This window comes from Lissotriton helveticus, chromosome 12 (assembly GCF_964261635.1).
Source record: "Lissotriton helveticus chromosome 12, aLisHel1.1, whole genome shotgun sequence".
NCBI lineage: Eukaryota > Metazoa > Chordata > Amphibia > Caudata > Salamandridae > Lissotriton > Lissotriton helveticus.
The window spans coordinates 753,014,638-753,037,579 of NC_136073.1; the positions used below are offsets into that span (position 1 = coordinate 753,014,638).

The window sequence follows — 22,942 nt, forward strand, 5'->3', positions numbered from 1 at the left end:
GAACAATGTCAACATACTTTGGGCCTGTCTTATTAGTTATAGCATCACGCAGGAGGCATTTAAAAAAAGAACTTTCCATAAATGTATTTTTACCCTTATTTATTAATGGGTTGTTTCTATATAAATTAGCATTTTTAAAAAGTATACACCCGGTTCGTTTTTGTTTTTCTAGGTTGATGCACTCGTTTTGAATGAATATCATTGACCTTGCAATTTGTTTTTTGGACTCAATAATTAGGGCTCCACAGATATAGTTCTTTGAATCGACAAAAACGTTTTTGAAATAAATCCCTTGTAGGTACGTTTACTTTTTTCTGATCTAAAATATGGAATAGTCATCGACAGACCTTGTCTGATAAAAGACTATTCCACCCAAGGCATTTGGATGCCATGTCGTCATCTGCAGCAATAATTTGCATTTATTCAGACCTAGGGTCTTTGCTGGTTCTGTTATCAGTAGGTGTTCTCATAGTGCCTTAAGACTGCTCGTTCCGCAGAACTCAAGAGAAAAGTTTCATCACTCGCCCATACACTCGCCCGCTCATCACTGGATTCGCAACAGGGACGGAGACTTAAAGAACAACACAAGACAAGCTTTGTTTGGTTCCAAGTGTATTGGTTCAGTAAAACAACAATTACATCATAGTTACTGTTTTCACATAGCTTAGCTGGTAATACACATCTATGGTACTGGCAGCAGAAAGCAGCTAGCACAGCAGGAATGCACTTGAGGCTGAGAGAGATGCAAGACTAGGCCTGACAGAATCCTCCATCAATCAAGGCACAGAACAAGGAAGGCAGTGGTTTGTGGGTTTTTTCTTTGGTGAGGTTCTCCTCTGCTCTGGAGTCATTTGTGTGGCAATGTGGCCCGTTTGTGACATATTTGTGGAGAAAATTTCACATAAAAACATAGTCGCTGAAGCGCTCCAAACGCAAGTGCAATAACAACTAAGAAGTGTGCTGATATTAGCGTTCAACCCTACGAAGCCATAAAACATCCTAAATGTGTATTGGGGGACAAACAGTGCTCTACAAGCAGTGAACATCATCTGTGCTACTGACCAAAACGCATCTTAACATGCAGAAAAACATGGGCGAAGCTCAAGTGCATTTCACATCGACCCGCGACCTGTCCCAAAGACACCCAACAACGAAAACATTTACCATTACTAAACAATACGCGTTCCTTCAACTCTTCTAGTGTCAGATCCAAGGCCATATCATCCAATGGGCTTCAAACCCTACCAACCGTTCCTTTCTGAAGTAAGACCGACATTCTACGAGCCACTCCTTATGCAATAACTATTTTCTCTGCATATACTAAGAGGCAGGAATATTACCTGTCCTGCACAATATACTGTAGATTCCTCTGAAGCTAGGCGAGTACTGCTTCTGCCTTTATTGAATTATACAATTTGAATACCAGACATCTGACCAGGATAGCATACTCCACTTTGATATGTCCTGATCGCAACACACACATATGTAATATTTCAATATGAAGACTTAAGAATGTAAACAGAGCCATCAATATTGTGTCTGTGTTTTACCTTTTTGCAAACAATGATTATTACTTTAAAAATAAGTTTAACTAGTTAAATCTTTCAATGATCATCGAAAAATGTCTCTTATAATGTACAAGACAAGGCAAAGTACCAACATCACATTGTCTGTATTGGGTTGTATTTTGAGCCCTTTATAGTGCTTCATTGCCACAAAGCTCGCAGTTTACAATCCCATCTTAATTACTCAGGTGCTACAAAATGTATTTCGGAATACATGCATCAAAAGCAAACTGTATTAATCTTTTTAAGTATGCAAATTAGAATTTGTCATCACCTCTGAACTATAAATATTTAATACTGGAATCGTCTTGCGCTAGAGAACAATTTTTCAAAAAGAGGTGGCCAGGTAGTTGATTTTAATGTTTGAAAGTGATATATATTTTATGAATTAGTGGCAGGAGTATACTGGTGTCGTATTTGATATTCAGATGTTGAAATTGCAGTGTCAATGTTGATGAATGGGATAGGATGAAATTTAAAAAAGCATGCCTATAAATGTCATATCAGGTGATAAAATTAGGCCAAATAAAATCTTAGACCTCGATTACAGGAGCCCAAGAAGGCTAATAACTGATAATGAGGGGATCCGTATTTATTTGGGGTAATAAATTACTTCAATTACGAGTTAAGCTCTGCAAAATGGGGCAAAACGTGTATTTAGATGCTTTCTCTAACAACATCTGCATGTACCAGTATTTACTGGGTATTTTCACAAAATATCGGTTAGGTTTGACTGGCCGATTATCCACCTGAGAAAAAAATCAGAGCACAGACTTTATCACATCAGGTAATTATCCAAGTGCTAATCTCTGTGCAGTTCAGCAAACAGGTGTTTTGGTAGAGGTCAGGCATTCATAATCAAGGATTTTTCCTGTTTTTTAACTATTTGCATTTGTAATTTGGAATTACATGCACAATGTACAAACAGGTTTTTTATGACTGGAAACTCATATGAGGAGTTGCAAAGTTTTTTTTTTTACTAATAAAGGTATTTCCCCACATAAAGATTTTCCTTTGGACACATATAAGATGGGGGCACATGGTGATGGGAAGTGGGCCTTAAAGAGGTAGGAATGCCCTATACATTTATGTAATTTCACTAACTTACATGATTGTATGTATTCATAAACTCACATTCAACCCCTTCCCAACCTGGAAAAGGGAGAAATTTACTCCTATGAGAAAAAAATATATATCTCCTTCTTCGACCAGAATGAGGAGAAAACTCCCAAAATTGGTAACGGTTTCTCCAGAGAGAACATATTCTCATTGTGGATGAAAGACTAGGATAAATGTTACCAAATGGATTTACACTTATCTGTTTTTGTACATGCAAAAATATACACCCGTGTATTCTTGCATGCCAAAATGAAATTCAATAACGTTTTATAAGCGTACACCAGCAAACTTTCAACTGGCGCAGGTTTCTAGGCACTAGTTGGAAAACCTTTTCTAAATAAAAAAAAAACAGAAACATGCACCAGTTGGAGATTGGACATTGCAGTCACTCATTTGCAAGGCCCTGTGTATCAACAAAGGTCACCCAATTTCAGCACTGGACAACTGAGAAATTTGCTAGACGAGCCTTCAGCATAAAGAGTGCTCACACTGATTATTTACACATAGGATCTATTAGAGAAATACATCTACAAACTATACTATTTGTTAAATTCATAGTAGGAATAATGCAGGTGTAAATGTATGGCTGAGGCTTTGGACTTTACCAATACTACACCGTTGTCGTTGATATGATTTAAGTAAACGTTAGCACTAGTGAAAGATCAGGCACAGTAAGAGGACTTTCGGCACACGAGGCAAAATCAAATATTGAGAGCTGGAGCGCTTTTCTAGTCAATGAAATAGTGGCATAGCTCTAATTCCTTGTGGGTGACTGGACTGATTTTATCTGGGAAAATGCAACACGGGTTTCGTAGCAACTAGCCGCGTTCCGTGCAGGAAACAGCAGTGAGGTGGTGAGACCAGGGAAGGGGGTATTTCGAGGGACGATTACGAGGGGAAATCCATTATTTATCTAATTTTCCCTCTGCGTCATCTCTCAAAATCCCCCCGTAAGCGGCACCACCGCCCCACCGCTGTTACCTGCAAGGACCGCGGCTGGTAGCAACATCAGTCGTAATGTCAGACCAGGAGGCACAGTGGCCTACAGAGAGTGCAAAATAATATGGGGAGAGTGGTTAAGTCATTCAGAGCAGGATTATTCAGTGCAATTACAGCAAAACAACCAGAGGCATCTATGTCAAGGACAAGGCAACTCATGGCCTATACAGCAACCGGCCACAAAGCACTAAAACAATCTACAGCAAACAATTACCCAAATCTACAGCAAGCCACTTAGAATAAGCCAGCTCAAAGCATATGCAGCAATATAACTAAAGATGTCAAAGGAAAGAATCTACAGAAATACAACTCAATGAACTGACAATAAGGCACTTAGTGGAGTTCAACTCAAACAATATACAACTACAACACAAGAGTAACAAAAGCCAAAAAATAAAGAATCTAAAGTAATGCAACTGGCAAAATCTACAACAAGGCACTTAGAAGCAAGGCAACTGAAGGCATATAGAAAATGTACTGTAACTAAGTTTCAAAGGCAAAACAACAATGAATCAAAACAAGGCACTGGGAGCAAAACAACTCAGTGTGTAGGGAGCAGGATCTCTCGGGGTATTTACATAAAGGCTCTAGGAGCAAGGCAAAGTATGACTCTGAGGGAACGACAACTTTAACTCTAGAGAAAAAAGACTTCAGATGGACTTGAAAATGAGATATCTGGGTGCTTTTTTAGAATAAAAGCTCAAAGCTTGAGTGCATTTCACCGGAGGTCTTTTGAGGATGGCCACTGTAAGCTTTGAGAGAAAAACGTGTTGTGGGCATAACTTTGAAAGCACAACAAATGAAGGGCTATACAGCTTGAGAACCGAAGGCCCTATACCGACAATTTGGAGTCCAGAATTCAAAAAATGGATGGAAGGTACTTTAGGCAAAGTGGCTCAAGGCACTTAAATCTACACAGCTTAAGACATAAAGAAAGCAGATACTCCTTGCCGTGAGATGACATGGATCAAGGCAATGACAAACAATTTATGGGAAATATAAATCAAGGTCCAAGTATAACGACTCAAGGCCATATTTTTTTTTTATAAAGATAGATTACATCTTAACAGCATGACAATCTGAGGCTTTGGAAGTTGGGAACATTGAGGTATTAGGAGTAAGGCCGAAGCCTTAATTCCATGTAATCAAGATGACGTATATGGAAAACCAAGACAGCTCAAGAAAGGATAACTAGAGGATTTTAGGACAAAATATTGCAAAGTCCCATTGTTCACAAAAGTAAAAACTAATGAGAAAATGAGGCTTTATGCCCAATTTCTTACCCGAGCAAACTGAGCTGGTCTTTTACGTTGAAAGTATGCTTGGGTGATCCACTAGTGGTAGGATTTTTCATTCTCTTTCATACAGATGTAGTAAATCAGAAGCTACACTGTTATTTGCACACTCTCTGCCTCAAATTGTATTTGTTTTGCTTTAGACATCTCTTTTACACAGCATGGTAGTGTCTTGTGAGCCCATCCATTCCGTTATGCCTATAAGGTACATAATGTATGTATTTGTAAAGACGAATTCATCACAAGAGGTTTCTTGTTTCGAAGTAACACATTTTTGTTATTACTCAGCAGTCATCATTGTATTAACTTTGGGGTAATGAAAGGGCAAATGACCCACTGGGAACCGAACCTTAGACCATAGGCCCAAACACAAATCCCAGCTATGGGTGCATTAGTCCTCTAAGCCGCCAGAACCTACAGGAGCTAGCAATACTTTTTAAACGGTCCATCTTCCTTCACCACATGCAACATGAGCAACCACAGTACGTAATACTTCTTCTAAACCAAACATATATATATATATTTATATAATGCACAGGGCAAGACTATTTTGCTGCTACAAGTGAACATCTGTACCAAAATGAAGAAAACATCTGCCTTGTGCCTTCCGCCCCCTAAGTCCTCGCAGCATTCCCATACATATTAAGCAACTACAGCCTTGTCTTGATACTATCCTTGCTTTGGTTTAGCATTGTTTTAGTTGATAAAGAGAATAAAGAATGTATGGCTTAAACAGATAGAAGTATCATTTAAAATAAAAAAAAGTAGCAATGCCTTAATGTTGGCATTCCACTGGCTTTTCGTATAAAATTCCCATTATAGAAAATACATTTCTTTAAAAGAACAAAAAAGCATCTTTGCTGTGGGATGGACTTTGGTACATCAGGTGTGTCAGCCAGAATCCCGCTGGTTTACATGATGCTGCAATTCTGTGGAACCTGGAGACATAAAAAAGTGAGACAGATTAAATACAATTATATATTTTTTAAAGAAAGAATAAAACAATAGGAGAAACAAATGAATGAAGGAGAGGGGGTTCTAAAGACTGGCAGAGCAGTGTTGGTTTGGTTTGTGTGGCCAACAGTAGTTGTCAAAAATTACTTTTAAGATTATTATTTTTTTAACTCAAGGAAAAAATGAATTTCAAGAAGACGTCTTTCAGCATTCCCACAATTTAGTTTTTAAATACATTTTCACTCATTTGGTTGAAGAGCAGAGCAAAAAAATAATTATAAAAATGCTAGAATACAACAAATCAAATTATTTTTTAAATCAAAAAAATCTTTTACGCACCTTCCCATTTTCTCTAATAGTACAGAGTAACAGATATTTGTAACTTGGATATATTTTTAAACATGGTTTTCTAACCATCTAAGCTACAAATTGATCCCAATATGAAAAAGTATTTTTGTTTTTAAAGAAAATGCCATTTCTAGTGTGAACTATAAGGACCTTAGAATCTTAGAAAACCTAAATGTTTAATCGAAACAGCTACAACTGCAAAATATGTGGAGGAAATGAGATTTTAGCACCACAGAATGGAATTTGTTGTTTTAGAAATAGCTCCACTTTATTATCTAGGAAACAGAAAGTGGTAACACTGATAATACAGTTAATCTGCTAATGACTATGGTGATTATAGGATGTACACATTGTGAAAACAAAAGGCACTGCAGACATACTACATGTCTACTCTCAGTTCAGAAATCCTGGTGCAGAGGATGGTGAGACATCTTCTTAGTAGTACCATAGTGTAGTACTATGAATGTTATTCCACAATTTGAATGAAATATGTGCATTAATATTAGTTGGTCCCCGTTTGAATTCTTATATGTGTACTAATAAGAGCCATTGCAATGGACACAAAATAGTTATGATGTGTTTTAACAATGTTTTCTTGGCTTAGATTAAAACTCGACCTTACTTCGGCCTCAACTCTCTGTTTTAAAAAAAATATGTCTGCCGTGCCATGATGTTCATTGTGTTTATAATTCTTGCTTGACACTATCCCCAGCTAGGTGTGCACTGTTTAATTTGTATAACATATTGTTCTTGAAGAACTCAATGTCTTTTTGTTACTTTCCAAGGCTCCTTCTGCTAGCATTCTTTATTGCATTCATTCACGATTGTTATATGTTGTTTATGTAAGTAGTTTGTTCTGACACCTCCAGATGAAATTTGGTAATCTGGGACAATAATTATTCATATAGCGGGATAATGCTAAGATTGTAGGGTTATATGATGTTTTAGAATATTGCAGTATAACTTGTTGAACTAATTATACTTTTGCTTGCACCATGCTGACTTAACAGTTCCCATCATTTTCTATTGTGACATTAGCTATCAAAACCTCAGGATTTGGGATGAGCAAGAGAGACTCTTTGATACTATTGGGGTTTACTAGAGATGCTGTCCGTTTCTCTATTTATTTGTTGCACATCTGAGACCTCGTTTTTTTCAGATTTTGCTTAATACTGCTTTTAGCTGAACTTAAGTCATTAATTGCTATGTATCTCTATTAATTTAATGAGTTTACGGAGTTTACTGCTGCATGAGCATTTTCCTATTTCCTGTATTGCATTTTAAATGTAATAAATCTTTTTTCCAAATTTCAAATCTTAACTCCCTTTTTAAATAACTCCCTACTTACTATTTATATTCTAAATGCTGCTTTAACAAAGACTTTCTAGACCTGCTTCTGACCGCGGCAGTAAAAATGGTCCTGACCAATTGGAAGGACACAACTAAGACCTCATACAAAGGCTGGATCAACTGGGTGATGCACCTCAAAGGCGCGGATAACATTGCGCTACCGAACTCACCCTGTAGACCAGAAACCAGGGGGATGTGGAAGTCACTCGACACGTACCTAAACTCTTACGAACCCCCATGAAACCATTCCGACTCCCTCCCCCACCTCGTGGGCGGTGGGGTGAGCGAGTTGGAACGCTATTAACATGGCCTAGGAGCCGTCAGGGGGTTTGACATGGCTACCAATCTTGCCATAAGCTAACCACTGGGGTGAGGGCTGTGTCAAAATGCTTTCAGTCCAAATAAGCTCATTGCTATAAAACCTCTCTTGTATCCTCTTTTCACCCCTTTCTTCCCTGTTCCTTTCTTTCTCTCATCATTTGCCTAATTTTCCAGCAAGTCAAGTTAGAGGGGATTAGCTAAACATATATTTCAAAGTACCTGTAATCACTTCTCTACAAACTACGTTTGGCTAACCTTGTAACAGAAATGCTAATGTATCTGCTTGTAAAAATTAATAAAATACTTTTAAATAAAAAAATTAAAAAAAATGTAATGGCATTCAGTTTTCTGACTGTGACTGGACTGAAGGCAGAGGTTGCCTTGGTGGGGTTTAAACTAGCGACTTGTGGGTGTCTTCAGACATCAGCATAGAGTATTTGTCTCACTGAAACATTTTGATAGTAGAACATTCCTACCACCATGTTTTTTAGGTGCTTTCCTTTCAGGTACCACACCCTCCTTTGTATGTGCGACTCTTGCAGGATCGAAGTTGACCTTAAAATCACCAATATTTTTTGGTTCATCCATTTAATCGTCTCCCACTGGAAAGATGGGCCACCACCACTGATGAGTGCATTCTGTCTATTCCCTTATATTGCACTTAAAAGAAGCAGGTTGGGTGATGTCAGCGAGCCACAAGGCGGTCGCACTATGGAGGCTTTCATATCTCAAGCTCCAGTGAAGTGTGTGCTTGCGTTCCGTATAACTTAGTAGGCATGCAACAGCAGCACTGATTTGCATGGGGTGATGCTTGCCTTTTTAGCCTGCCAACATAGGAAAAGGCGGTTGGAACTCCATATATGTTTATATCGATAATTTTAGAAGCCTTGGTGCCCCGGTTATACAGCTACTCTCTAGTCTTTACAATATGTATTCCTCTTTTTTTATACTGTGGGTACTTTCCCTTGTTATGGCCTACCATTCGATAAGTGTAGATCACTCATGCTATTATGCAATTGATTCATATGTCTAAAGCCAGTGGACCAGTGATGGACACGGCAAATACTAGGACAGAGTGAAGATTCACTGATGTCATCAATGACGTCACCATGCTCATTCTGTTTCAAGATGTCAAGATGGTGCTCAAGATCGCCCCTGGGGAGAGGGCATGCGAACCCCAGGTTTCCAGTTTACAAGGAGTAAGACAAATTTCTTTGAGTGACATGGCCGCTTACCCAACAACGGCACTTGATTACCAACCTAGACAATATCACTGTATTTTCCTGAAACTTACATTGGAAATATATGTAATGCAAATAAGTAAAAGACAATTGCACAGTATTTTGTTGGGAATGAAAGGGGCTGGTGACCCTTACATGGTGATATCTGTAACCTGGTCTCAACCAGACATACATACTACTGTTTGTACTGTATGTACAAAGTCTAATGTTTGAGATAGTTCTGTTGAATAAACATGCTTTCTGCAAGTACTCTACAGCTCCTAGGAGCATGGCCCATACTATATCAAAACTTTGGGGTGTTTTAGGTAATATGGGGATCCCAGACAATATTTTGTTGGTCCTAATTAGACTTCATGCAAATACTTATGCTTGTGTTAGATTTGGTAATAGAGGCGAGCCTTATGACTATTCTTACACACACTTGACATGAAGTCAAGGGAGGTGTCTTTGTATTCTACAGTTTGCACTTTTGCACCTACGCACTTTGTTTTATGTATTGTGCCAGTGCATTGTTATATGCTGTCGTTATTGTCGAGATGTTTTATTGTGTTTTATTTGATTACGAGGATATGAATTGCATTTGTTTTATTTGTATGTTTTTTGGATTGTGTATCCGAAATAAACAGATTGGCGGACTGTATCAATTATATAGAAATACGAAAGATCTCCAAACATTTTTGGAGACCACGATACGTCAGTCCTACAGGGTGTCCAGCCCTGGCCTGTTTTCAGTGCAGAGATGGTGTGCAAGTCCACTTCTCAATATTTGCTTACCTGTAGATAACCCGTCAGGTAACTACACATAAGTTGCATGCAGTAATGGGTTTTCGCCATGCATTGCATGCTTTCAGTTGTCCCTACAGTACCTTTTCATCAGTATGCGAACAAACTTGTTGTTTCTATTTTGCCACTCTGAGCCACCCCGGTGCGACTGAATAATGTTTAATTCCAGAAGAACCTTTAACATTCATTGAGAGGAACCACGGCTGGTTTTGGGTGTGTGAAATATTCATAGCCGGTGGCCAGTATCTATTCAAGACTGAGAAAAGAGATACATCCCTGGATCTTCTGGAGTCTTTAACCCCTTCGCTGCGCGCGTCGGCCAACTGCCGTCACGAGCACAACTTCGATAGTGCTGCGCACGTCCGTTGGCCGATGCGGCCCCGCCCACTCATCAGAACTCCCACACCGCAGCGGAATTTGCGCTGCAGTAAAGGAGTTAATAAGAGAGGCCAGAAAAAAACACATTGCCTATATCCAGGTCCTTTATAATGCCATAAACCAGTGATCCACTAAACGCTTCCTTCATGCGCAGTTGTCTGGAGTTCTTTTGGGCTGGAGACCCATGAGCTAAAGAATGACAGAGAAGAAAGCTTGACCATGAAGCCAGAGGCTAGCTCCATAACAACAAGTATCACTGGGAAATGTGGCTAATTCTATAGATAGTAAAGCACTGTATCCGAGGATTTTATCTAGCTATCAGAACTACCTATTAGCGGTAAGTTCCTGGAAGGGGGATAACAATGTCCAATGATAAAGGTTGACTGTGCGAGCAATTTGAGTCGATTCATATATGTTTATTTTGTAATGTTCTGGCTTGTGACAAGAAGTGACTTGTAGCTCAGACAGCATTTCAAGATACAACTAAACCTGTTCCTGCCCAAATGGAAGTCTCTGGCACTTGGGCATATCATGCAAGGGTTTTTACTTGATCTTTGTGCAGTTTGACCTTCACACAGTGGGAGCCAGTCCTGTTTTGAGTTAGTGGTCAGTCTCAGTGACTGAGTGGTTGGGTCAGTGGGCCTTGAAAGAGGCTTTTCATTGGGGTTTTCCCAGGTCCTGTAAGATTTGGTTGATTTCCTTTGTTATGGACATGGTCGCCCAGTGCAGAGCCTCCCACACCTAAATCGACCTGCCGCATGAAGACTTTTCAGTTTTGTGAGCGTTATTAGCCTTCTAGGGGGGCATTTTTACAAGCCCCTATTTGATTTCCACCTCCACTGAGACCTATATCCCTCACCCCAACACATCAAGTGCTCTGATGCTTCAGTGACACTGTGCACTCTGAGCACCACCACCATCTTCGAAAGTACCTGCCATCAGTTGATAACGAGAACAAGGAGAGTTGTAAAGATCTTCGATTTGTCCGTTTTCATTTGTCTGATAGCACTTTAAGCCTGATACTGTGGTCAGAAGGATGCATTATGAATATAGTGCATTTAAAAAAAAAATTAAATTGAGTCCTGCCATAAATATTGAATTTCCCACCAAGCTTTCATGGCTTGTGTCCTAAGTCTAGGCCAGAGCTGGGGCACAGAATGGGTTGGCTCATGAGACTTGCTCTCGCCTGCTGTACTGTCTTTTCTGAGGTGGTGACCAGCAGTAAAGTGCTGGGGTTCTCCTCACACTCTTAGGTAATCTCTCTACACTGCCCAGATTCCCCCACAGTTGGTGTTGGTTTTATTGAGATAAAATCACTGCACACGACAGTGCCATCCATGTAAAAAGGCACCTAAGACAGCAAGCTGAAAGCAAAAACTGGATGTTATCACATGAGCATTTGCATATGTTAGCCATACGTTTTCTGCATTCCAAAGAGTCCAGAGAAGGAGTCCCGACACACGCTTCAAATCACCCCCTGCAGCCTTCACATCAAACCCACATGACTTCTCACAAGTCGTGTACAGGAAACCTTTCGGGAACTCACCTGAGCACGTTGCTTGGTGTCGCCAAGGACGTAGGACCTGGTCACCAAGCTCTCCCCCAGGGAACTGCCACCAGTGGTGCCCCCAATACTGCGGTAGGTGCGGGTTACTGTCACACTGGAGGCCGTGGATCCAGATGAGACGGAGCCGGTGGCGCCGGTGGCGCCGGTCTGGGGGACACCAGCAGCTTTCTCGGCCGGCTGCCCACAAGAGCCGCAGACGATGGTACGAGAACGAAGGTTGTATTCCCCTGGGTCGCCAGAGTTATTAGTGCAGTGAGCTCCCTACAGAGTCAGAGAGGGAGAAGATGCTGTGAGGAGATGCCAGGATCCACTTTGAAGAAACAGAAGAGGCAGCAAAAAGACAGTACAGAAAAGAAACTCATTTGAATGCATCAGAGTGAAGGAAGTGCAGAAAAGAGTCACCAGAAAACCTGAATTCCTGAAAGGAATTTCTTCACTTGTTTACCTGCCATTCTCATTGTTCGGGATGCAGTTGCTTGTAAACTTACATGGTGGTGGTGCTGGATAATAACTTCATCATCGTCCTCTTCATCGTCGTCTTCATCATTCAAGACCACAGTGCGGACCAGCTTGCGCATGGCTGTTTCCTAAAGGAGAAGAAGAACAGAAATGTATATTTTGTTGAAACTGTGAGGTAAGCGAAGTGCTGTACGGTAGATCTGTGTGTTTAAAGCTCAATGCCACTCAAACGTATGATTGGAAGTGCATCATATCCATAAAATTCAGACATGTCAGAGGCATCAAACATTGCATCTTAGATTCAGTGAAAGTGAGATGTTGCATTTGAAATTTACAGAGAATTTTGCACACAGTTTCTACAAATGTAAGGAAGATGCACAAATTGCATCAAAAAACGTAATCAGAACCATGCCTCAGATGTACACATGGCTACTGAGATTCATACACAGAGCCACACTTTAACCTGGAGCTAGCTGTACATTCAGAGCAAGGGCTGGGCAGATGTTTTAACTAGGCCTGCAAAGTTGGCTTAGTCAGGAATCTTTATTTAACTTAGGAGATTGTAAATTGGACGGAGGGCGGGAATCAACAGTTTAGCATGGACGGGTGAGGAGGGGTGGCGGGCGATAAGCAGTCTGCATTTGGAGACCAGGAACAGGTGTAGGGGAACAAATGTGCCTTCTACCTTGAGCTGTACTTCGGAGCAACAGGAATGGCTGAAGGAAAGCGCCTCCTCAGTCAATGGTGGGTTTAGGCACTCATCAAGTCATACATGTGATCCGTGACTCATCGTAGCACTCATGCATCCATTCATCGGCCTACTGACTCATTCGCACATTCATCCAGTTGCACAACTACAATATATTCACACCCAAACTCAACAACATATACAAAATAAATTAAAAGAATAAAAGTAGGGAATAAAAACAAGCTGCCGCCTAAACATAATTAAACAACAGGGGGTGGTGATGGACAGAGTTTCTGAATTAAGCAGAATCTCTCACCCAGTCAAGAGATCAGGGCTAGATCCACCACCGTTTTTTAGCTCATTGCACCATCCCAGTTTCAGAACCTGGCTGTATGCAAATTAGTCTGTCCCTGGCCCAGTGCATCATGGGAACAGGGCAGACCAGACTACAACATGGCAGAATATACAGAACACAGGGTCCCATATGACTTAATTCTCAGTTATACTACTGAGATCAATCTCTGGTATTTGAGCGCATTCTTTGTGTTTTACTTCATGCATAAAGCAAAGCAAGTAAAGTAATCTGATCCTTCTCTAGTCTTCGCGTAAAGGCTGGCAAACCTCAATGACCACTAGGGCTATGGCATAGTTAATTACACCTGGCACTACCTGCAGGCGTTGACAATGAATTACACTTACCTCTCCATTAGCAGTGATCAAGGCTGTACGAATGCTGTCCCCAGATCCCCAGGAGGACTGGGCTTTCCATACCAGGTCACTTGGAGGGTTGTGGGTGGCACCGGCTCCAGATGCCCAGATCTGTAAAACAAAAGGCATGTCAAAACATGTGCCCTTATCAAACATTCAAGTGGACAGGGACTAAAATACTGTCTCTGTCATTGCAGACTATTTCTAGATTTGCAAATAGCTCTAAAAATAAGGACAGGAACTTATTCTGGACCTTTCAATATTTGTGTCTGTTTTTGATGATTCCATCGAGAACCAGGAAGTTTCCAACAATGATGCTTTAAATAATTTAAGTTATTGACAGCACCGACGTAACGACATGGTTTCCCCTGGACCACCAGTGGGAACGTCTTGCATGAGTAGAAGCTTGAAATCACCCTCCATTTTGTTTATATTTACTGCATTTAAACATCAACTCTACTTCATCTTTTACTCTAGTGAAATAGATTTAAACAGCTTTTTTAGAATGCCAAATATCCGCTTCTCCATTCGGAAGGCTAAGGCCCTCAACATAATTTAAGGGCTAAATTCTGATCCCAGTGCAAACATGAATTTGCTCAGGGATCAGAAATACAAGTAGTTTGATAATTATGACACCCTCATAGTTGGGTGAGACTCGATAAAAAGGCCAACATGTGGCATTCGGGGTGGTAAAAAAACGATTCATCATGTTATGCGCCATTTAATTGGTGAACACTTACAATCCTGGAATTAACAACTATTTCATGCCTAGATTGTAAATGTAGTGAAAGTCTGAAACAGGGATGTTGGCTGTTAGTTGCCCAGCCCCCATAATGTCACTGTAGCTTTGGCTGTGACCTATCACTGTGAGATGGGCAAATAATGTGGTTACTGCCCTCAGTAGAATGTCGTTAGTTGCTGTTAACCGGCAGCAATAATGCTTACCTAATAAACAGAGACAAACTGAACTTCTAAGTGTGTCTCTGTGCTGCTCCTAAGGACCTTTCTTGGTACTTCTTTTTTAATAAGAAGACAACTTTTTAGGACTGCAATCCCACACCTAATGCCCATGTCTTTTAAGAATCTCAAAATTAGGTCTTCTTTGGGTGTACGGCAACATCATGCACTGATATATTGTTTCTTTTTCAACAGAGTCCACACTGAACCACAAAACAAGAGCGGGCTTCTCACCGTGGTAATCTGTCCCGCCTTCATGGTGAATTTAGGCGGGAACCTGTAAACAATCGGGGTTTCATCTCCAATCTGGCGCTTAATCTGCCAGTTCCCCATTGCCTGGTCCTGCAAAGTGAAACAAGAACACAACCCGGGTCAATGACACATAGAGCACAACAGACAAAGAAGCGCACGATGAGGGGTTCATCAGAACATGCACAAAATTGTGGAAGGGAAAGGTCTACATCAAGATGGTGGAAAATGTTATTTACAAAAGAAATCCCCTATTTGGAGCCCAAACTTTACAAATCAGCTGAATCACCATTGTTCAAATTACGTTAACTTTTCATGCAGTTCAGATTCGAGAAAGACAAATGTATTCATGTATGTGAAAAACAGATTTTCTTGAGAGAAAATTGTAAATTTTTGTCATAAATATGTTTGTTTTTTCCATGAATCTGACAGTACATTTGTTTCACTCTTTTTTCCAGAACTGCTTTGAACAGTTGAAGTTTTATTGTGGATCGATCTACACTAAAGCGTGCTCACAATTCCCTATTTGAGCCAAACAAATTCTACTATCCTGTATGTACGTATACGGTATGGTATTTCTATAGCGTGAACATAGCCAAAAGGCTGCGGAGCGCTGTATGTCGCCAATGACAGGCATACGTTGAGCGAGTAAGAGGAGGTAGAGTTGGCTTGAGTAAGGTTATTGCACAAGGATGCTTCATGGGAAGCTCGTGAAACAGCCCGCGAGAATCCATATAGTCTCCCTTAAATACCACCCTCAAGACACATTAAGCTAGAGAAGAGGAGACACCTGGGGTGTAGCTTGGAGAGAGAGAGAGATGCACGGAAATTAATAAAGCAATTTGGGGATGTAATGCATTATAGAGAAACGTGGATGGTGCAAATTCAGATATGAAATGATACATTTATTTATTTATTTTGAAAGTTTTATATAGCGCGAACAAGATCTTCGCAGATATCAGAGCGCTTTACAGAGGAGGGGAGCATATATACATAGATACATCAATAGTGTTAAAAGTACAGTGAGGTGATATCATAAACAATCAAGTAAGACAATTTCAAAGTCGAACAAAAATGCAAAGGGTTCGAACAAGTAGTACAGATCAGTATCGAGTCTTTGAAGTTGATCCCCAGTAGTGGTTCAAGTGTATTTAGCCATGAGGATCGCTTTTACTTCTTTCTTGAAAAGTATGGTAGATGGGATGAGCCTGGTTTCAGGGGGGAGTGAGTTCCAAATCCTGGGAGCCATTCCTGAGAAAGAGCGTTTATACGTTTTTTCCTTGCGGAATCTTTTAGGCTTTAGCCTGTGTTTAGAATTGAATTCGTAAACTGACATATGCAATGTTGGAATATTAATTCATACGTAATGACTTGTGAATTTGATTTGTAATTTATCATTGGAGCCAGAAGGTAGAATATTTAAGTAATTAAATCATATGGCATAGGGGAAGTGCATTACAAAAAGCATAGATGTTCGGATTGCAGCCGAGTGAATGCCAGCGGCTGAAACTTTTGCAAATGCGCCACCCACCACGCTCACGTAATGCGTAATTTCAGGAACGCGAAATCCAGGAATTTTGGCGACGTAATTAAAACTTCGTATATAGTGTCAATGCCAGACGTCTGTAGTGTTAATCTTACATTGGTCAGCAGGTGGCGCTGTTGCGTCGTATTAACTAACGAGCCAACAGAATACATTTACTGGGCGGGCTGAGGCCTATACCGGAAACACAAACCTTCTAGAAGGAAAGAACCTAGTCGGTGTAAGCAGGGGCGGCCTTAGGCATGTGCAAGCTGTGCACCTGCACAGGGCCTCCAAACCCCAGGGGCCACCACACCAATATATATCCTTAATATAATAATCCTCTGAGGATGAATACATATTTGCGTGGTGGCCCCTGGCAGGGATCTGTTCCACTTCCAAACACAGTGACCTCCCACCCCCTTTTCACTGGCCTCCGCGCTCCGCCCCGCCCGGACTCCCTCTCCGGGGCCCTCTACCTACGCTCCCTGCCCAGGGCCACCATGAGCCTAGAGCCACCCCTGGTGTAAGACATTCACTTTTACTAGCATGAACATACCTCATTGGACTTGTTCCTGAGGCGGACAAACTTCCCTTCAAGGTCCACTTCTTCTACGGCGATGCGCCCGCTGGTCCTGGCATGCTGGGAGAAGCTGGTGCCCCGGCCCTCTCCGTCCTCCATTTTCCTCTTTTTGGCGGAGCCATGTGAGGTAGAATGAGCCGTACTGGTCCTGGAGATCACTCGCTTCTGAGATGAAGGGCTCGGAGACAGCCTCAGCCTGATGAGTGTAAGGGGTGGAATCAGGAGAGCATACATGCCAACATTTTAGGACGGGGACGTGGGAGATTTAAAATAAAAAAATCAGGAGAATGGACATTCCCCATTGACTTCTATTGTAGAAAATGAAGCAATTTCATTCGGGAGACAGCTAAAATAAGGCAATTTTTGGCTTTAAAAATCGTTAGTCTCCCACCTGAATCAGGTCTATTGGCATGTATGGGACAGGGTCATATTGCATCAACCACTACCCGCTCACCAGGAGTACTACCAGAACAAGAAGCCGGCACAATATCACCCTGTCACAGAAAAACACATCATACACCAACGAAACCAACTCGCGTCCAGGTCTGGCTTTCGTGCTGGTGCCGCCCAGTGCGACAATCACTTTTGGCACCCCCACTTACTGTGACTGCCTCCTTGGATTCTCTCACTACCACTGGGCTAAAAGACCCCTCATCTCTCCAATCATGTTATTGCTAAATACAGCGCCCTCCCCTGAGGTCAGCGCCCCCTTCACAGGTCGGCTCCCAGTGTGACCGCACTGGTCGCACTGCCCTAAAGCCGGCCCTACTCGTGTCATAAACAGATGGTGAGGTGCACCACATTAACCCAACTAAAACAAGCACTAAGGGGCTAACTGCTCCACAATTTGCTCCCTGTTCAACTACAAAAAACCTCCATTATTCCCAAAAATACAAACTAGTGTATTCAGATTCTACACACCATTCACTTTGTGGTCACTAATGCCACCTGCATCGCACACAGCCTGCTCTCAAATACTCCTCAGAGCTATACACACTCAGCCTGCTCGCTAAGAGCCTCCAGTGTAGACTGCACAGGTCAGACTTGTAGAATGTTTCTACATCCCACAATACATGCTCACCAGCAGTATGGTCCGCAAACTAATTTGGACGTAGCGTGCAGACTCCCCACCCCTTCCCGCTGCAAGCAATATCCATTAGGCAGCACCGGCTCATCAGAAGAACCACAGCCAACCACACTGGGTGCAGCCTGCCCGTAAATACTACTTCGATGCCTTATACACTCTTTACAGTCAGCTCCTCTAAAGCCTACGATGTAAATTACTATAGAAAGAATCTGTCAAACAAGACCTTCCTGTGCCCTCTAGACTAGATGGAGTCCAACCTCTAACCTAGGCACGTGCAATCAAGACCAACCAAAACGTACACTCCAATAATCACCAAAGTCACCCACAATCGGTATCGACTTCTAACCAGTAACACCCGCAAACTGCAACGGAGAGAGGCAATCCTTCGCCTTTCTCCATAGTCTTTCTCATAATTCCACTCACCAATAGCTGCTTGTGAAAATTACCATAGGCATTGTCCAGCTCCCAATTTTCCTCCAGATAAAATAATCTATGTGCTGTTCTTAGCTCAACAAATGAAAGACTTGGACGAATTCTCTTAAGTTCTCCAAGATTTCCTCGCTGCCCACTGTCCGATTGAGGAGCAGCTTCTACGTCCTCGACAGACAGTCACTCACCTTTCCTCCTCTCCTTCCAGCAGCTTGCGATAGGCGTGGATCTCCATATCAAGAGCCAATTTGACGTCCAGCAGCTCTTGGTATTCATCCAGCTGCTTCTGCATCCTGGCCCGCATCTCGGCCATCTCCCGGTCCTTCTCCGACAACAGGCGCCGGTTGTGGTCCCGTTCCCTGGCGAGTTGCTCCTCCATGTCGCGCAGCTGCGATTCCCTTGCGGCCAGCTGCCAATTGCAACAGAAGATAATACAAGGTATGATTTTTTTTTTATCTGTAGCTTTCACAAGCAACCCAAGCATCAACCATAGCAGAGCAAGGACAACAAATTCTCTATCCCCATCTTATGGGTTCAACCATCCCCCAAAACCCCTGCCTTTAGAAGATGAGACAGTACAGCTCATAGTGTGGCACCGGTGCTTTCTTTTTATACTCTTAGGTCTATAGAGATATTAGTGTATAACCTCAGACGAGGAAACACCTCATTCCAGCCTCCCCATCCACAATGCATAGATTGTCATCGCCTGGGAAAGAGCTGCTGTATGCTCTCTCGGCTTTCTATCAGCAGCCTACAGCAGTAGGCATCTTTGCGCAAAATCTACATTTGTCCGCCCTTGGCAAATTTCCACTGTCCACAGACATCCGTGTTAATGCATACTGTTTGATAACACTTCATACTGCACATCTGGCATCTCTAGGGGTTGTAAAATAACACTTATATACTGTTGCCCAGTGTAACTGACCTGAAAAGAGTGGTAGCCTGAGCTTCCCTTGCTGGATTCTATCTTGTGACCTGATGGCCACCACAGAGTACAGGGCAAGAGTTTCAAGTCACTGGTTTTCAAGGGTCTTCTTACAACAATGCTTCAAAAAGATGTACAACTTGTGGCCACTGAGAAGGTACTACCTCCCCACCTCGACCGCTGAAATTTCGGACCCAACACCAGATTGTGTTTAGCAGAAGAAGTAGCCTGGTTGGCGAGTACCAAGGACATTTGGATCCAATGAGCCGAGGTCCTGAACTGTGTAAGGCTTCATGAGCAATACAGAGGGATTTAAAAATGATTTGAAGCCCATGGAATTTAGAAGGTTCACCGGAAACGTATTGGTATTTAGGAATGCGCAAAATAAGCTGGGCTGCAGCATTTCAGACAGTTTGCAGTTTTCTCAAAGACAATTTATTGATTTCTAAATAAAGTGCATTGCAATTATCGATCCCCGATGAAATCTTGGCAAGAACCAATATTTTCTGTGCTGTTAATGAGATAGAAGGAAAAGTTTTCCTTAAAGATCTAATAACACTGAAGCATGAAGATACCTGTATTACTCAGTACGTATCACCACCTTGCGGTAGATGATGCAATAGTTTAGTCACTTATAGGAAGTAGCCATTTGTAACACAGTGTTGTTGGGTGCAGAGAATGTATTCCGTTAGCGGAACCTGCGGAGATGTAATTTAGTAATGGATGCGGAGATGAAGCGTCATCTCCTTTCACAATCAAGTAAAAAAACTTTGTGTGGGGCCTGCACATGCCTCCTTTGAGAAAATATTTACAACAGCTGAGCTGGGATGGGGCAGTGAGATAAATAACGGTGATGGATCAAGCCCTGATCTTTGGACTGGGTAAGAGTGGTCTGCTTAATTCAGACACTCTGTTCATCACCACCCCCTTTTCTGAATCCTTTGAGAAATGCCACAAGCTAGGTTCCTCCTCAAAACCCTCATCAAACCCGCTGTTCAGGACTTGGCTTCCAGGTACACGGTGAAAGAAGCTGGTGGACTGGTAGGGTTTTGCTTTACAGTGGTTGTCTCACCTGTTTCTGTAGCTGGCTGACCTGCGCAGACAGGCTGTCGAGGCGGATCCTGGTTTGCGAGATCTCCTCGTGAGCTTCCCCGACCAGGTGGCTGTTCCTGTCTGCCGACTGCTTGGCGTTCTCCAACTAGGGGTAGAAAGACGAAGAGAGGAAATATACCTCGAGTCAGTCAAAGAGAAGGAATGGTGTGCGATGGATCGAAGGAAGCTTGGGAGAGGCAGGGCACATTAGGGCGCTTCGGTGAAGCACTAGACCCCTGAATTCCAACAATTAATGAGCATACAAATAACAAGTGAGCCTCGCATTCACAAGTGCAGTAATGGATGTCTTATGACCGTAACAGGGTTATTTGACCAAGAAAATACTAGCCTGACTCTTCTTTTATTTTTTTTTACCTCCTTGCATTTTTTTCTTGGTATTCTTACATAGCACCACACCCAGTCATCACTAGAACCATGGCATTTAAAAGCAACTATATCATCGTCCCAGCCAAACTGTCCAAACAGTTAAAAAAATTGACTAAATGTAAATATTTAAAATAGGTAAATCTTTCTTACAATGACGAAGAACTAATCTCACATTGGAACAAATTCCTGAAATAAGAAATGCTGCAAAGTCACTGCTCTTATTTTAATCTCATTAACACCTTCTGAGTTACTCTGGATTGCCAGTTCTGGATGCAGACGCCAAATAGATAATTCTGGGTTACATGTGAACCAATATATATCATGCTTTATATGCAGAACAAAGGGATTTAGATTGAAAGAAAATGTGATCGTGTAAGGGAACAACCATAAACACTGATTAATGTGCTAATACTCCTTTATTAATGCTTATACTAAGAAGTCTATAACTAGGGCCACCAACATATGCGATTCTAGAGCCTCTGCGTTGCCCACATAATTTTGGATTTAGTGCACTTGCCGCCTTATTCGCCATAATATGCTTTCAACGAATAAAACATGCTTCTAGCTCAAATGGTCCAAATTTACCAAGAAAAGCAATACTTACTGGGCCGCATAATGACAGACCTTTGGCGAAGGTTAAAACTCATCACCCTTTAGTTTCCGACAGGTGGATTCAGGTATTAAACTGGTTCTACTGATGTGAAACCTTTGCTCGGACAGTATTAATATGGGTCATCGCGATAAAATGGTGCAACAGTGAAGCCACAGAATGTGCATAAACCGCCCTTTGATATCACTTAATGGCGGCCGCCCCGATACATAATATGGTACTCCACTGCCGCATAATTACAGCGGCATGACCATGTGAGACAGACTTTCTACAATCAATCTTGGACAGAGTTATAAATCATAAGTTTAATGGAGAGCACACAGACTGCCTCCTTGTCTTACCAGAGGCCACTTTAATGGAGTGTGTAGGAATGAAGTGTTCTTGTCTCTAAGGCAGGAGCAGATGGAGTCCATGTCTTTGGGTCCTGATCCTCATGTCATGCCCCAATATGATATTTCTTTATACCCTCCTCCATGATGGTCAGCAGGAGGGGCATTATTCATACCAATAATGCTCAGCTTGGGCCAATTCTATCTAAGGGAAAAACCAAACTAAGGAGCTACTCTGTCCAAAAGTAGATTATCATGTAGAGAAATGTGGAGGGGAACATTGCCAAATTATTTTGTAAAGTTAGTGCTCATGAAATGAGGAAAGACTAAGGGCCTCATTTAGAGTTTAGCAAAGGGTACTCCATCACAAATGCGACAGACCTCCTGTCTGCCTTATTACATGAGCGTTATATCCTATGACACTTGTAATACGGTGGACAAGGTATCCATCACGCGTGTGATGGACTCATCCGCCAAACTGCAAATCAGGCTCTAAGCATGCGGCGACCCTACACCGCTTTTGACCACGAACACCGCCCACACCTCCACGGAGTGCTGCCTTAGTGTTGCATTGATCTATCAGATGTTTTTGGGTGGGTGGTGTTAAGGCCGCAGGATGGACAAGGGGATGCATGGTTGATATTTTTGCTTGTTGTCCGGCTTGTTTCAACCAACCTTTTTGTGGTTCCTATCGCTGGTACCTGCTGAAGACAGCTCACATCGTTGGGTATCTTCTGTTCTTTATATTACCCGCCTTATTGATCGATGTCCTTTTCTTTGACTAAATGCCCTGGGTCCTTCGCAACAAATGCTGTATTACTACATTGTGCACGGAGTCTGCTCTTTCTGTTGCTGTACGAACAACAGTGTTGTTGTTTATATCAATAAAAATCTCTTAAAAAAAAAAACAAGCCCTAGACACGTCAGACTAGAATCCAAATCACCCACAGACCTCTTGTGGCACGTCTCGCCTCCACTCCAGATGTTTTAATATCTT

General features: G+C 41.9%; 1 protein-coding gene across 3 annotated transcripts in view; it reads right to left on the reverse strand.

The window, feature by feature from the left end:
- Positions 1-595: 595 nt before the first annotated feature.
- The window catches only part of LMNA (lamin A/C), a 130,377-nt gene continuing 108,030 nt past the window's right edge, over positions 596-22,942 (reverse strand). For 2 of the 3 annotated variants that reach the window (XM_078670384.1, XM_078670385.1), the window contains exons 5-12: positions 20,600-20,725; positions 18,791-19,011; positions 17,063-17,282; positions 14,967-15,074; positions 13,767-13,886; positions 12,409-12,507; positions 11,900-12,181; positions 596-5,916 (exon numbers count right to left, since the gene is read on the reverse strand). In XM_078670384.1, coding sequence (XP_078526510.1) covers positions 5,890-5,916; positions 11,900-12,181; positions 12,409-12,507; positions 13,767-13,886; positions 14,967-15,074; positions 17,063-17,282; positions 18,791-19,011; positions 20,600-20,725 — 1,203 coding nt within the window. In that variant the 3' untranslated portion in view covers positions 596-5,889. Of the gene's footprint in view, positions 5,917-11,899; positions 12,182-12,408; positions 12,508-12,868; positions 13,318-13,517; positions 13,887-14,966; positions 15,075-17,062; positions 17,283-18,790; positions 19,012-20,599; positions 20,726-22,942 lie in introns of those variants that run through there. The other variant, XR_013603767.1, reaches the window with a different exon arrangement.